This window comes from Phacochoerus africanus, chromosome 9, assembly GCF_016906955.1.
Source record: "Phacochoerus africanus isolate WHEZ1 chromosome 9, ROS_Pafr_v1, whole genome shotgun sequence".
Lineage (NCBI taxonomy): Eukaryota > Metazoa > Chordata > Mammalia > Artiodactyla > Suidae > Phacochoerus > Phacochoerus africanus.
In genome coordinates, this window is record NC_062552.1 from 61352421 (window position 1) to 61369315 (window position 16895).

Here is a 16895-nt window from a genome sequence, read left to right on the forward strand (position 1 = left end):
TGTGGGAGAGAGAGGATAACAAGAGCCAGGTAATAGAGACCCCCGAAGGCCCTGCTATGAGTTTGGATTATTCCCTGTAGGTAATTACTGAAAAATTACCAGCAGGAACATGACAAGATTATGACCAAATCTGTATTTTGAGAGAACATGTGAACACAGGCATGAAAGAAAAACAGTAAGGAAACAAGACTAGATAAATAATAATATAAAAAATAGCCACCATTTATTGAATCAGTCCAGCACTAAGCGCTTTACATATATGTAAATTATACCTTATTTAATATTTTCACTAACCCAAATGAGATGGATACTACTATCATCCCTATTTATAGACAAGGCTGAGAGGTTAAGAGCCAGTTCCAAATTATGGTAAAGTGGGTGACTGGTAGAGCCAGGAGCTGAGCACTTTCTGGTTCTAAAATGTGGTCTCAAGATGACTAGATAGGAGATGATGAAAACGCCCTCCACAGGACATACATGACTCTAAGACCCCATGACTGGCGCACCCACTGACTGCTCAGCATTAAATCCTACAACCTCTCTTCTCCTTTTTCACTACATTCTTTTTGTCTGACTGACACATTCCAGTCCCAATTTATACACAAATCCTGGGGGGTTGCTTATGCCTACACTTTGGTAGATATGGTAGACCTGAAAACCATTTTTCTGGTGCCAGAGCTCCTGTAACAGACATCCATTTGATTAAAGGGGGGAAAAACACAACAAAATGTAAAACAAACTGGCTTTCTTAAATAACAGCATCTCAGTTTAAGATTAGTTTTGCTACCAAAGTCGAGAAATCTGAATACGGTTATTCTGACAGTTGTTTGCTTTATTTAGCCATGAATCATGTTATTCACTTAATGTTAAGAGCATGTTTTGCTCAGCCCGACAGGTGGGACTTGTCACACTTCTGCTGCGATGGAAAACTTTTCTCTAACTTTTTAAAGGGACAAGAAAACAGAACAAATTCCCTTGAAATCACTTTCAATATATTCATTGGCTAAACATGGGCAAATATGATACTAAAAAAGGCGCTAATAAATTCTTTCCTCTGTACAGTGGCATAAAAAATGGAAAAAATTTTAAGTTAGTTTGCAAAGCTAAAAATATAGGATATTTTCCAAGGGCTGACTCCAACACTCACACCCTCCCCCCAAGGCCGAATGCCTCCAGATGAAATGCAAATTTCTCCCCACTAACTCCTCTTTTGCCAAAACATGTCACAGTCACGCTCCATCCCTAAAACACCCTCACCGGAATGTGTTGCCCCTTCCACTTATATTCTCCTTTTTTTTTGGCTGCACCTATGGCATATGGAAGTTCCTGGGCCAGGGAAAGAATCTGAGCCACAGGTGTAACTGATGCCACAGCTCTGGAAATACCGGGGATTGAACCTGCACCTCCACAGTGACCTGCGCCACTGCAGTCAGAGTCTTAACCCACCGTGCCATAGTGGCAACTCCTCCATCAATATTCTTATTTAGCTACTTTCTTTTAATAAAACTCCTTGAACAAAGGATGCCTATGCTCCTTGTGATGACACTACATCACACCCCATTTACCTGTCTGTCTCTAGTACCAGACTGGAAGCTCCTTGGGAACAAAAGTCAAGTCTTACTCATCTTTACATCCTGGCCGCCTAGCATGCTGCCTGGCACACAGCAGGCACTCAGTAAAACCTCTTCTTTCATCTCCAAATTGACAATGCCCCTTCTAGTCTGGTGGTTCTCTAGTCTGGTGGTTCTCAACAGTTTGACTTGTAAGGTTCTGAAATGATAATGAAAACCAACCACAGGCTCCTTCCTAAGGAAAATATGAACACAGACACAGACACAAATACTTTCATGTATCTTGAGAAAGATCACAGCCCCAGGATGGAGCCCTTGTCCTGAATCAAATTCAGTGGGCTCTGCCTTTGTTTTCATCATGACCCACCTTGCATGTGTATATTTTACTCCTATTTGGGGGATTTGGGTCAAGCAGCTTCCTTCCCCAAAACGCTTTCTCTAAGCTGCATGCTTCAAGGCTAATCTCAGGTCTCACTTTCTCCTGGAAACCTGACTTGATTTACCTCACTTTTACAGTAACCTGTTCCTTGTTCTGCATCCATTACCTCTCATGAAGAACACCTGTACATGAAAGTTAATGAAGGAAAATTGAGTTTCAAATCTAAGCGATTGTTTCTGCTCGTATCTGAACATAGTAAGCGTGAAATTCAAATCCTTTCCCTTAAGTGAGAATACATTCTTTTCTTCAAAAAACCCTATGACTCTCTGATGGCCCTCTTTTCCTGCCTGGGTTTGATCCCTGGTCTTTAAGCTTTAGCTTAAAGCTTTAGCTTACATACACAACAGTCTCCTATCTTGATGCTCTTTCTTTAAGGCAAGAATTCCTATCTTGTCATCCTCTGCATCGCCAACAGCTTGTGCAGTGTCCAGTGCAGGAGGTCCTCAGGAATTGTTTGATGGGAAAATGATCTGCTGTAGCTTCTTCACTTTGCTTATGCCACCTATCAGGTAGAGTCCTTGAATTACTTCCACAGTTTCACTGGTAAATTTATTTAACCTGTTTAGTTCCCTGGTCAGCGGCTTCTACAAATGTTTCCCACATGCTCCGAAGCATAGGGAAGTTCCCAAGCTAGGGGTCAAATCACAGCTGTAGCTGCTGCCACAGCAACTTGGGATCCAATCCGGTCTGAGACCTGCACCACAGCTCACAGCAATGCTGGATCCTTAACCCACTGAGTGAGGCCAGGGATTGAGCCCTGCATCCTCATGGATACTAGTCAGGTTCATTAACAAACACTGAGCCATGTCGGGAACTCCAGGCCCTGTAGCTGCAGTAAAATTTTGTTACTGGAAGTCTGTTAACACAGCAACACTAGTGCAGTTAAGAGTAAAAGACAATCGGAAAAGGTCTGGAGGAAAAATAATGGCTTTTGTTAAAAGAAGGTGAAACTGAAGAAGAAAGCCTCATGGGAAAAGCATTAATTCTGGTTTGACTGCTTCTTGGAATTTCTGGCCTAGAGTTTACAACCAAAATTTAAGACATAAAAGACATTTATCAGATAAATCAACTTGACATTCATTCCAGCATGAGAAAATCTTAAGCAATGTCACGGGAAGAAACACTGCTTAGCACAGAAGACCACAGGTCCAAAGTAAAGCTTTGAAGAGATTCTGAAGAGTGTAGTATGTATAAAGATCCGGGCCATCCAGTTGATAACAATTATTGAATACCCACTTCATGTGGCACTGCATTAGACATGGCAGGAAATACAAGGATAACCAAGACTCCGTCTTCCCCATAAAATTAATGAGATATAGTCTGGTCACCATAATTTGAGGAAGAAAGTGATAGTGTATCCCAGGATTGTTGAGATACAACCTTAGATGAGAGGCAAGATTCCAGAAGGCATCTGAGCTCTTAAAAGGATCAGTACTATCAGCAGAATTACATTGTCTTCCACTATTTGCTACTGTTTGGTGTGAATTAATCTGATCTCCCTGACTAGTTCAGAAGGTCCTTGAAGGTAGAACTGCTATCATCTGCACACCCACGGTATGCCAGTCTACATAGAAAGCAGACCTCCAAACAGTCTCCCTGCAGGTGGGGCTGACAGACAGGTGCAAGACTTACCCTCAGGCTGTGTTTCTACTCGGAGTGGAGCTGAACTCTCTCCAGAGCCATGCTTATTTTGAGCCATTACTCGAAAGATGTACACAGTCGCTGGCATTAGGTTTTGAATGGTTACCTGCATTTCTCCTGGGCGACTGGTATTCTCAACACGTTCCCTTTGGATAAAGAGTTATTTGGAAAGAAACAGCATGATTAGGAAAACTTCTAGAATGTGCAGTTTCATTTTCATTTCAATGCCTATAGATACCACACTACATCAACATCTTAATAAATTTAAGTCAAATTAACTCTCAAGAAGGGAAACTTTTAGGGCTAGAACAATGCACAGAATATGGATACTGGCAAAGAGCAATGTCAGACGTGTCTGATAACTGGGTGATGTTCTAGCTTAAACAGTAAGGCTATTGTTGGTCATACTCTCAACTTCGTATCAGAGAGACACAGACAAGAGTCTTCTCGGTGACATCTGAAGTGTCACCGATTTTGTACACTTCAGAAATCACTGAGTTTGAAGGGATGATTTTCAGGGAAACAAACAGAAGCTGATTATAGGTATGATCCAGTTTTTACACAGAGTATCAAAGAATGCTACATATCTTCTAGTTAATAGAGTCTCAGTAAAAGGAATGTTAGAGAGGATCACTTTTAAGATTGGGAATATTAAAAATTTAAATGAATCCAATCTATAAAATAAGCTAATCATGACTGACTTCTATAATTTTTCTAAAAACAAATAATCTTTTTGAATGATTTTCAAACTGATTTGAAATGTTTAACAAATCTTACCACAAACAGTACCAATGAATCTAGTGGTCTAGTGTTATGAGATGCAAACAGAAAAACAGTCATCTAGATTCTTTAAAAAAAGCTTCCAGGCTCTATAGTGGGGGTTTGTGTGTCCACACTTGGGTTCATAATTATGCTCAGTATACTGTACTCACCATAACAAAAATGAGATATTTGCTTTCAACAAATAATGTGAAGGAAAATACTTGTTTTAGACAAATAGCTGGCTTTTATGAATTACCAATTATGTGAGGGTAATTCTCACTTTAAAATGTTGATAATTTTCCCTGACATCACTGATTAAAATTTGTGTGGTTCTAGATGACCATATGCCAATTTGTCTGTTTGTGTGTGAATATTTCTATTTTAGGAATTTAAACGTTTTTTAACAGTTTTTCTATAGTTCTCTAAACCACCTTATTTTAATTAGGACAAGCTAACAGCAGCCACCCACATCATGCTTAGAGACGCTGTCTACAGTCATTAGCGTCCATTGGAAAAGAGCACCATGGCAACAAGTTATTATTGCTCAGAGACACTTGAGATATCTATATGGATCATTTTCTCTTCAGATAACCTTTAATTCACAGATTTAGAAGGCGGCTATCAACTTACTTCTTATACTATGAGGTTTCTGACACTCGATCTGATCTTAAATGACTGCTGTCTAAAAGGAAGTATGGTATTTTACATTTCAGTGAACTAAAAGCTCTATACCAGAGCACAGATGAGTCTGTTTTGCTCACTGTATATGAACAAATTCTCTCTGAGAAAAGACACTGAGGGGGCACTATTTGACTTTAAATTGAAATGAAAGAGTGTCTCATTCATGTTCACACATCACAGAAGCGCCAGCAGAATGCTCATACAAAGAAGCAGCATCACAAATATGTGCTGTGTGAATGAGTGGAATTTTGCCTTCTAATGTGTAAATCTTAAATAGTAATGTTATCACATGTATCTTTTTTGTCTGTTCCTATGTAAAAGGGGAAAAAACCTAGAACAAATTTCTATAGAAGCATTACAATTAGGAAAAAAGAGCAGTATGTATGACTCTCTAAGATGAAATATCTAGCACCGGCAAAGGTTTCTAACACTAGATTGGTCTAAGGTCCCAGAACCAAGTTTTTAATCTAGAAAAAACTTCTGACATCAGGAAAGGTCCAGGGTGAGTTATGAAGGACAATTCTCATAAATGGGTGAGGTTAGGATGGGACTCAGGTTAGAATGTTAACTAAGAGTCAAAAGAGGTGCATTTTACACTAAGACAGCGCAGGGCCAGGAGTCAGGAGCTCCAATTCTAGTTCTGGCAACACCGCTGTCTTGCTAGCATATCATGGGCAAGTCACTAATTCTTTCTGGGCTTGTTTCTTCATGTATTAAATAAAAGAATGAGACTAAGGTAGCGAACTTTTTCTTAAAGGGCTTGATGTTAGATATCTACAGGCCAAGATGCAAAATGGAAAATATCGCCGACCAGATGCACACTTAAAAATCCAAGGGTAACTTTACAGCTGACCCTCCCCATCTGTGGTTCTGTCTCTGGGTATTTAACCAACTGTGGATTGTGTAGTACCACAGTATGTATTTACTGAGGAAAATCCACATATAAGTGCAGTTCAAATCCATATTGTTTAATAGTCAACTGTAGCTACTTACATAACCTACTAAAATGTGACCATTTGAAAATGTAAAAACTATTCTTAGCTCCTGGGCCATAAAAATAACAGGTCTAATTTGGCCCAGGGTCTACAGTTTGCCAACTGCTGAACTTAAGCTAACAGATTATGTAAGGCGTTGTCCATCTTGAAAATGCTATTAATTTCTGGAATAACTTACTCTGCAGTCTTTGTTTAGTGGATAATAGAAAATACTGCTCTTTGCACTAAAGGCATTGGGAAAAAAAAAAAAGGTGAAATGGCTGAGGAAGGATCCTTTGGAATTTCAGGAAACAAGAGTACCCAAGAGAATTACATAATTCATGACTAAGGTGTATAGTGCCACCTGGTGGTTGAATTTTCAAATGCAGGAAGTAAGGGAATTTGTAAATGCAGGCAGTGGCATACGTACGTTCTCACATTGAACTGTTTTAAGTCTATGAAGAAATCTTCTTACCTTCATTTTTTAGATGAGAAAATTTAAGCTTGTAAAGGTTAAGTAAATTTTGTTTATAAAACACGTAATGGGAATCTAGCTTCTGACTTAGTGTTATTTATATTCTTTCATTGCTTCTATTCAGGAATCATAATCTTAAAATATTGAAGTGAAAAAAACTATTAGTGTCCAAGAATCTTCCTCTGAAATATTCCCCAGATTTATTCTGTCTGCTCCAAGTCACTGCTAGCATCTTCTTCCGAGCCTATCACATGCCTAGATCAACCTAACTACTACCTGATCTGTCTCCCTGACTCCACTGCTTCTCCTTTCTAATCTTGCATATAGTACTTTTTTAAAATTTAGAAACACTTCTTTTTTATTTTTTAATTATTATTACTATTATTTGGTTTTTGGTCATGTCTGTGGCATGTGGAAATTCCTGGGCAAGGGATCGAGCCCACACCACAGCAGGGACCTGAGCTGCTATAGTGACAATGCTGGATCCTTAGCCCAATGCACTACAAGGGAAACCCTGTAGTACTCTTAAAGTACTGCTAATAAAAGCTGTTTAATAAAGCCACACTGCACACCTGCTCAGAAGTCTAAAATGGTCGCTTCTTAACTGATTATGTCAAAACTCTTAACTGGCATTCCCGCTCCAAACTTGCACTTTGTTATATTCTTACTAATTCCTATCAAAAAAGCAGGGCCAAGCCAAGTTAGCTTTCCTACTTGTCCCTCCTTCCAACAACAGACACACAAATTAAACAGGATCCTCTTTGCATCTTTTTATTTATGCTTGCCTTGTCCTCCCTGCCCCTGCCAATTTATCTTCTATATTTTTCAATTCCAGCTTCATTTAGTAACCATCTCTGATTATTCCAACCCATGATTCATTAATAAGTGATAGATTTTCATTTAAAACAAAAGTACATACACCATTAAAAAATTCAAAGTCCCAGTTTTTCTCCCTCCTTAAAACCTGTTCCACAGTGAGAGCTAACTGTAGAACATGGACCTATAATCTTACTAGATCCCTCCACATCAGGCTTTCTCAGCATCAACACTGTTGAGATCTGTGGCAGGATAATTCTTTTTTTTTTTCTTTTGTTGTTGTTGTTGTTGTTGTTATTGTTGTTGCTGTTGTTGTTGCTATTTCTTGGGTCGATCCCGCGGCATATGGAGGTTCCCAGGCTAGGGGTTGAATCAGAGCTGTAGCCACCGGCCTACGCCAGAGCCACAGCAACGCGGGATCCGAGCTGCGTCTGCAACCTACACCACAGCTCACGGCAACGCTGGATCCTTAACCCACTGAGCAAGGGCAGGGACCGAACCCGCAACCTCATGGTTCCTAGTCGGATTCGTTAACCACTGCGCCACCACGGGAACTCCAAATTTCCTGAAAATTTAACAACTGGCTTGGAAACAAGCCATCAAGTGCCTCACTATGTGACAGTGACCAAGGGGCCAAGCTGGGTGTGTAGTCACGGAAGACCTGAGGAGGGACCAGCTGAGGATAATGGACAAGAAACCAGATGGGTATTTGTGAGGGAAATGCAGTTTTGGTAGAGGGAACTCAAGGGCAAAGCCCCTGTGGTGGAAATAAGCTCGCTTCTCAGGGATTACTAAATGCTTTTATCCTTCTGTGAAATCCCACGAAATCTGCAAGAAGATCTGAAAGTCTACTAGAAACATTTTTAACACAAGGTGCTGTTTAGTAGTTACAGCTTTTGCCTTTCTGTGTCTAGAACCATGTTTCCTGATTTTGTAATTCCCAAAACATCCAGTGGCATATTCACATGAACATTCCATTACCCTGTGAGCAGCTCCCTCTATCTTGTTCAAATTATGTCACTCAGATGTCTCAAGAGTGATAAACCAAGGGGTCCTGACCTGATGAAGGTGCCTATACTTGCCAAGCTTGCCTGTCGGGTATTAAATACAATATATACCAAATGTAAGCACCCTAGTAGAAATACAAGCTTTATTTCATGGGTTAGGGCCCTAACCCAAACAGCTTTCTTATTTTGGTGTGAAGCAACAGCACAATAAAGGAATCTACTCAGCAATGTGAAGAATACAGTTAGCATGCTGCATGGTACCTCCCAAACAGTTTATAATCTGGTTGGGAAAACAACACAGATACACAAAAAAACAAAAGAAGAGTAACAACTATGGTAGTATCAGATCATGTGTTATAGTTAAGTGCCAATATTAGTGGCACAGGCACACATACAAAAGAAATAAATGCTCTGTGCTGAAAAAGACAGATTTATGAGGGCTTCATGGATCTTAACACAGGTCAAGAAGGATTAGTTGAGAAAGGAGAAAGGGGGAGGTGATTGAAGAGAACAGACTGGTGGGAAAAAAAGGCTGCATAGTGATAGAAATTAGACTGGCTTTATTAAAAAGTGAGTTAAACTGGGGTTAAAGGAAAATGAGGTTGGGAAGAAAAAATAAAGGTAGACTATGGAGTAAAGCAGCCTGGTCATTCTGGAAAGTCTCTAAAAGCAATGGAGAGGCAACGTGAGTTCCTGAAAGATGTGGAGATGGAGACAAATTTAATGAAAATCTTATTTTAGGAAAATGAGTCACTAAGTACTCCTGTGTCATCGAGGAGACCCTCCCGAGCTAAGCCGCCCACATAAGCACAGGGTGCAGGCAGATATACATTGAGATTACTTTAGCAACTTTATTTATTTATTTATTTTTTCTTTTCTTTTCTTTTTTTTTGTCTTTTTGCCTTTTTCTAGGGCCATTCCCGTGGCATATGGAGGTTCCCAGGCTAGGGGGTCTAATCGGAGCCGTAGCTGCCAGCCTACACCACAGCCACAGCAACGCGGGATCCTTAACCCACTGAGCAAGGCCAGGGATCAAACCCACAACCTCATGGTTTCTGGTCGGATTCGCTAACCACTGCACCACGACGGGAACTCCTACTTTAGCAACTTTAGAATCTGAAAGTGCCACATAAGATATATGCTATAGGTTGTGCTTGACTGAATCTTTCTGAAAAACGGGTAGCCTTGGTTATATTTTAATACTTCCACCTAAATTGCTCTATTTATCCCTTCCCCAAGTCATCTGAGAAAGGCATGAAAGAATACCAGGGCTTCAGTCTATTTGGGAATTTACTTTTAATGACCTACAATTTCCTAAGAAGCATCTTGGTGCTATTTTCTGGACTGAAAGTTGGTACATGTTCTGCATAGCAAAGAGTTACGTTGGACACAACTGACATGGGTAGGCAAGATGCAATGAATGGGCTCCAGATATACAGGCACTTACCTAGCAATCCCCTCCTTGGTGTAGAAGACAGAGTAGGTAAGGTTGTCCCCATGAGGATCTGATGCAGGTGTCCGCCATGTCAATTTGATGAAGCGTGTAGAGACCAGGGAAGCCACGACATCCCGAGGAGCTGAAGGCAGTGGTCCAGTTGTGGCTGGTGCTAGATGGTCAGTAGTGGCACTGGTCAGTGAAGTGGGAGGTAATGTTGGGATGGCAACATCTTGTCATGTGCAAACATTGGGGAATATGAAGGGCAAACCACGACGGTTTTAAAAAAGAGAACAGAAAAAACAAAAAACAAAAAAATAAACAAAACCACGATGGGAAATAAAATAAAATGAATGAACATAAAAAAGGCCATTAAACTGAAGGCTAACATGCAGGCCAGGGGTAAATACTGAAAACTAATGGGCACTATTCAAGACACATCACTGCAGAGCAAGCACACTTTCTGGTCATTATAATGGTTGTGGGCAAGGGACACAGAGGGTGACAGCTGAGAATAAAACATCTCACACGACAGAGCAGTACCCAAGTAGCTTTCTTTAATCCTGAAAGCAGCATGCAACATCTGTTGAACTCTGTACATAAAAGTCTTACATATGATAAAACCTCAATATTTTCTTCCACTTTATCAAAATATGGAATGGTATGTGTAGAGTGCATGAGCCTGGTTACACTCAACACAGGCCCCAGACTATCATCGTCTCATTGCAGAGCTGTGTGTGTCTTTATTTAGCTCTACAGGAGATTCGAGACCCACATCTTCAGCTGGAGTCTAGTATTAAAGTCTGCTCTCTGTATTTGTCAGTACCAAGGGAAGTTTGCCAGCCTTTCTCACTTCGCTAAGTTATAGTTCTGGGCCATTTTATTATTTCATTTAACTGTGACAGTGTAATATCACAAATTGAAAATTCCAAAGCCACAAAAATACAATACTTATTGGGTAGCATATATGTTTGTAGTCATTGCTGCCAATTTAATATATTATGACAGCCTGCAGACCTAAGGAACAGGATGGGACAAATGAAGTGATGGCAACTCAAAGTTCTGTTAGTCAAAAGCCTTTGCCTGTGTGCCTGGAGTCAGTCCATTCTGTTGTGGGACACTTCAGATTTTAGAATTCCATTCCTAATACTGAACCTAAAATCTTCACCTTGGAGAAAGTATTTTTAATCTCACAATTTTCAACTGAAGTAATTCATTAGAATTGTATTGTAACCTTAATGGGGAAACTGGAAGAAGAGTGGCAGAGAGGAAAACATGAAAATTCTGCACTTAGTTTTCAATGAAAAGGTAGGACAACAACCTCCTAAGAATATCTGTGAACTATGAGAGACTATTTTGAAGTGAGGAAGTCTAAATAAATAGGCCAGGGAAAGGCAGAGGAAGATCACGTAAGGTCTCTAGACATTGAGCCCTTTCTAGATGGCCCTCTAGCTCTAGACTTACACCTCTATGAAATACCTACTATCATTCTACCTCTACATTATATATGGAGACTGACATTTAAAAAGGCTATTCATTTGTTTTAGGTCACAGATAGTAAGAGGTGGAGTGTTAAAACCAACCTTGTTTTTTAGTTTAAGGGCTCCTGGATTTAGTCAATAGGAGTTCTAGTTCTGGTTGTGCCACTCAGGGTGATGGCAATAATCAGAGACTCATGTTTGTTTTTGTCAGCTCCTCAGGCCCCAAAGTCCTACAAAGGCAATGCAAGGGCCCAGGATGGATGCCTGAACATGCAGTAGGTGTTACAGGAGAAAAACCCTGAGTTGTAGGATATACCACTTTCATAGGAAGGGAAAACTTTAAGCCCCAGACAAAGAACAAGCCTGCTGTGGATATCTAATTTAATTTTGTTAAGGTCGGAGACATACTTTGTATGATTTCAGTCTACTAAAATGTCCTGAGACTGTTTTTTGTCCCAGCATATAGTCTATTCCAGTAATTGTTCCATATGTGCTTGAAAAGACTCTATAGTTGTTCGGTGGAGGCTGCATGATGTCAGCTAGGTCAAGTTGGTTGACAGGATTGTTCAATCCTTCTATACTCTTTCTAATCTTTTCTAATTGTTTTATCAGTTTTTGAGAGTAGGATATTGAAATCTCCAACTATCATCACTGACTTATGTATTTCTTCTTTGAACGTAACAATTATAAACGCAAATATACCTAACTACAGAGCCCCAAAATATTCAAAGAGATCTGGAAAAATCTCAAAATCTTGAAATCAAACAACCCACTCTTAAATAACTGATAGGTTAAAGAAGAAATCACAAGAAAAAATTCAAATATTTTTAACTGGATGGAAATGAAAATACAACATATTAAAAATTAAAGGATGCAGTTAAAGCAGTACTTAGAGGGAAATTAAGATATCTTTATCAGAAGAGAAATCTCACACAAATTACCTAAGTGTCTACATTACTGAAAGAGTATAGATCCTAAGCCTTCTCTCTCTTACACACACAAGGTAACTATGTGAGGGGATGAATGTGTTAATAACTTAATTGCTTGACTCCTTTTACAATGTGTACATATTATAACCTCATGTATGCTTTAAATATGTTTCCATCATTTGTTGTTATACCCCAATAAAGCTGGAAAAACTGAAATAAATCAAATTTTCACCAAATTCTTAAAAAAAAAATGAGACTGAGAAATTAAGAGAAAATGTAAGCCACCAAAATCAAGAATCAAAGAGGGGACAATGCTACCAATCTTACAGATACTAAAAAAATTATAAGATAAAATTATGAACTTTATGCCAATAAATCAGAAAATTTAGAGGAAAGAGAAATAGAAAAGGAAGGAAGACAAAAATTACCAAACCTACTCAAGAAGAAACACAAAATCTGGAGAGAACTGTAACAAATAGAGAAATTTAATCAGTAAATAAAATCCTTCCACAAAGAAAAGCACAAACCCAGATGGCTTCACAGCTGCATGCTATCAAATAGTTAAAAAAAGAAACAATATTAATCCTTCACAATTCTTTCAGAAAAAGAGTAAAAACACTTCCAACTCACTCTATGAAGCTAGTATTACTTAGCTGTAAAAGCCAGACAAAGATATTGCATGAAAAGAAAACTACAGATCAACATCCTTTATGATCACAGATATAAAAAAATCTTAAAATATCAGCAAACCATATTTGGTAACATAATAAGGGAATTATAAACCATGATCAAGCAGGATTTATTAAAGACTAGTTTAATTTTCCAATCTAATGTAATATATATTAAGAGAAAAAATCCTAATCATCTCAAGAGATGAAAAGAAAAAGCACTTGACAAAAGCAAACTCCTATTCATGGTAAAAACCCTCAACAAACTAGGTACAAAAGTAAACATCCTCACCCCAAAAAACCTACAGTGAATATTATACTTAATGAGGAGTAAATGCTTTTTTCTCACAATTGGAGACAAGACAAGGCTGTTAGCACTTGCTTCTTATATTAAGCCAGTGCAAGAAGGCAAGAAAGAGAGAAAAAGTTAATAAGGATTTAAAAAGGAAAAAGTAATATCCTATTGAATCTATCCAAAAAAGTTACTAAAACAAATAAATATGTTTAGCAAGGTCATAGGATACAAGGTCAATAAACAAAAACCAACTCTGTTTCTACACTAGGAATGAACAACCCAAAAGTGAAATTAAGAAAGCTCCATTCACAAGAGCATCAAAAAAGAACAAAATATTTAAGAATAAATTTAACAGAAGAAGTAGAACTACAACTCACTGCTGAGAGAAATTTTTAAAAATAAAAATAAAGATCTAAACAAAAAGAAGATCTAAATAAATAAGTTTATGTTCATGGATTGGAAGACTTATGTTAAGATGATAAACTGCTCCTAAAGTTTACCACAAAAGATCTGCAAAAGATTTACAATAGCCAAAGCAATTCTGAAAAGAAAATGATTGGGGGACTTGTACTATTCAATTTCAAAACTCACCATAAAGTTCTAATAATCAAGAGTCTGGCATATGAATAGTCATATAGATCAATGAAAGAGAATTGAGAGTCCAGAAGTTAAACCCTTATGTTTTGGTCAACTAGTACCAAGAAATTTCAATAACCGTCTTTTCAACAATTGGTGCTGGTACCACCACATATCTACATGTAAAATCACGGATTTAGATCCTTACTTAACATCATATACAAAAATTACCTCAAAACAGCTCATAGACTTAACGGAAGAACTAAAAATTCTAGAAGAATATACAGAATTAACCTGTGGCTGGGGGAAGGAGTAGCTATTGATGGAAAAAAAACATGAGGGAATTTGGGGAAATGGAAATGTTTCATAACTATATTGTGATGATTGCACAGCTCCATAAATTTATTAAAAGTTACTAAATTTTGAGTGACATAATGCCATTTGCAGCAACATGGATGGAACTAGAGACTCTCATACTGAGTGAAATGAGCCAGAAAGACAAAGACAAATACCATATGATATCACTTATAACTGGAATCTAATATCCAGCACAAATGAACATCTCCTCAGAAAAGAAAATCATGGACTTGGAGAAGAGACTTGTGGCTGCCTGATGGGAGGGGGAGGGAGTGGGAGGGATCGGGAGCTTGGGCTTATCAGACACAACTTAGAATAGATTTACAAGGAGATCCTGCTGAATAGCATTGAGAACTTTGTCTAGATACTCATGTTGCAACAGAAGAAAGGGTGGGGGAAAAAATGTAATTGTAATGTATACATGTAAGGATAACCTGACCCCCTTGCTGTACAGTGGGAAAATAAAAAATATATATATAAAAAAAAGTTACTAAATTTTATTTTTTATTATTTTTTATTTTGTCTTTTTGTCTTTTAGGGCCGCACCTAGGCTAGGGGCCTAATCAGAGCTGTAGCCGCCAGCCTACGCCACAGCCACAGCAACGTCAGATCCTTAACCCACTGAGCGACTGCATCTGTGACCTACACTACAGCTCACGGCAACACCGGATCCTTAACCCACTTTCCAAGGCCAGGGATCGAACCCAGGTCCTCATGGATGCTAGTCAGGATCGTTAACCCCTAAGCCACGACGGGAACTCCAAAGTTACTAAAGTTTACACTAACAATGGGTGAATTTTATGGCAGGCAATAATACCTAACATACTTCAATAATAATGTTAAAAAGAATGAAATGGCTTATACTGGCTAGCTGAAACAAACATACTTTTCTAATGTAAAAAAACAACAGTTATAGAGTATTAGGACATTTCTGTTGCTCAAAACACCTGAGCTTAAAATCAACCTTTCCGAAGTAGTCACAAAATTAAAGTGTCCAGAAATTACCCAAAGGTTTTTACAAATGCCAACTGATCATCAAGGATCCCAAAGCGTAACTGAATTATACATATCTCTAGGCCAAATGTAATCAAAACTGTTTCTTTAAAAAGCCTGATTATGTTACATCTGTAGTATATCTGCTTTCTTTCTCTTCTGCCACGAAAGCTCACTCATGTGTAAAAGATATGATCACAGCACCCCCTCATACAAATCTGATCCTCTACAAATCTGTCCCATTTAGCTTTCCAGTCTAATTTCCAGGACATGCTTGCTAGATTTGCCTGGTTACTGAAGCAGAATGGACTTTTCAGGTCTGTATCTATGTTTATACAACTATTATATTTAGAACAATGAACACCATGTAAATCAGATTCAAGTCAAAAGCAACTGGGAAATCAGTTTGAGAAAAGGTATTATTAAACTTACAAAATCTGAACAACATCAAAAATGCTGTTTGCTTTGATCTTCTGCTCAAATGCTTGGCAGCAGTTTCACACTGGCACTTTCACCGAAACCCAAAGAGCTGAAGTGATCTCTGTGAGATCCTGATGAAGGATTTTCTTTTTCCTGATGTAGCTTTTTGCTACTTGAGGAAATCATCAGAGCTACTCTTCATTTTTCTGAGAAACCACTTTCAAAATCCAGCTACACTGTGGTTGATGGCTCCAGTTTAATGATACATTAGATTTGTGACAAAGTGTCACTTCTAGTAGTTCATAATTATGAGCTTAACCAACAAATCTATGCACTTAAAACAGTTTCTAGGTAGAGATCATTAAATTCTGTGCTAGATCCAGTTATCCTAATTTAACATGCACTCACCCTAGCCAAGGGAGCTGTGTATGGGCACATTTAAGTTTTCTTTTGAAACTTTGTTTTGAAATTTTCAAAATTTCCTTTAAAATTTTGTTCCTTTTTCATACTCTTTCTTTGAAAACAGGTTCCTTTAGAACTTATGTCAAAATCTTCTGAACTCCTGCAAAATGTAAGAAAATATCTTGAGAAAAATGTCTCTCTAGCTAGCCCTGCATTTCTTTACGTAAAGGAATTACTGAATTGGTATTCCCCAGGAACAGTTGTAGCAACATTACTCAGAATACATTGCTCAGAACTGAGTTAAATTTACATGGAGTTTACTGCTCTAAATCCACAGAGCAATTCTTTGGGGAGGTATTAACATGTATACCATAAAAAAGAAAACAATTATATTTGGAAGACTGTGGAGATTGGCTATGCTTATTAGCATGTTAAAGACTGCCAGCAATTCTATAGGAGTAAAACCTGTTTGGTTTGTTAATCTATCATTTCTCATTCTTATTTAATGATGAAATCCATTTTCCCCTAAAGGTAATCCAGCTTGGGCAATCCTGAACTAAATGATACCTGAGATGGTATCTATCTAGCAGAGCAAGTCTTTAAAAGAACTTCTAGGAGTTCCCTGTTGGCCAAGTGCTTAAGAGTCCAGTGGTGTCAGTGCTGTGGCTTGGGTTACTGCTGTGGTACAGGTTTGATTCCTGGCCTGGCAGCAGGCATGCTTTTTTTTTTTTTTTTAAAGAGCCTCTGCTCCAGTCATTGTTCAACTACTCTGGTAGCTAATCTATTTCAAATTTTTAATTCAAAAATCAAAATGCAGTAATAAGCTTGTTATAAGTGATTTTACACAATATATAAATATACAAAGCGGAAGGATCAAAATTTCACTTTTTATCATCTCCAAAATATCACTGTTAAAAGTTTGGTTCTTGTTTTTCCAAATATTTTCCTTTTCGTAACAAACTTCTGTATGATG

General features: G+C 38.3%; 1 protein-coding gene across 8 annotated transcripts in view; it reads right to left on the reverse strand.

Annotated features, from left to right (window-relative positions):
• NEO1 (neogenin 1) overlaps positions 1 to 16895 on the reverse strand; it is a 233154-nt gene that overhangs the window by 47338 nt on the left and 168921 nt on the right. For 5 of the 8 annotated variants that reach the window (XM_047794501.1, XM_047794497.1, XM_047794496.1 and 2 more), the window contains exons 8-9: positions 9814 to 10033; positions 3643 to 3797 (exon numbers count right to left, since the gene is read on the reverse strand). In XM_047794501.1, coding sequence (XP_047650457.1) covers positions 3643 to 3797; positions 9814 to 10033 — 375 coding nt within the window. The remainder of the gene's footprint in view (positions 1 to 3642; positions 3798 to 9813; positions 10034 to 16895) is intronic. The other 3 variants (XM_047794498.1, XM_047794502.1, XM_047794500.1) reach the window with 1 other exon arrangement.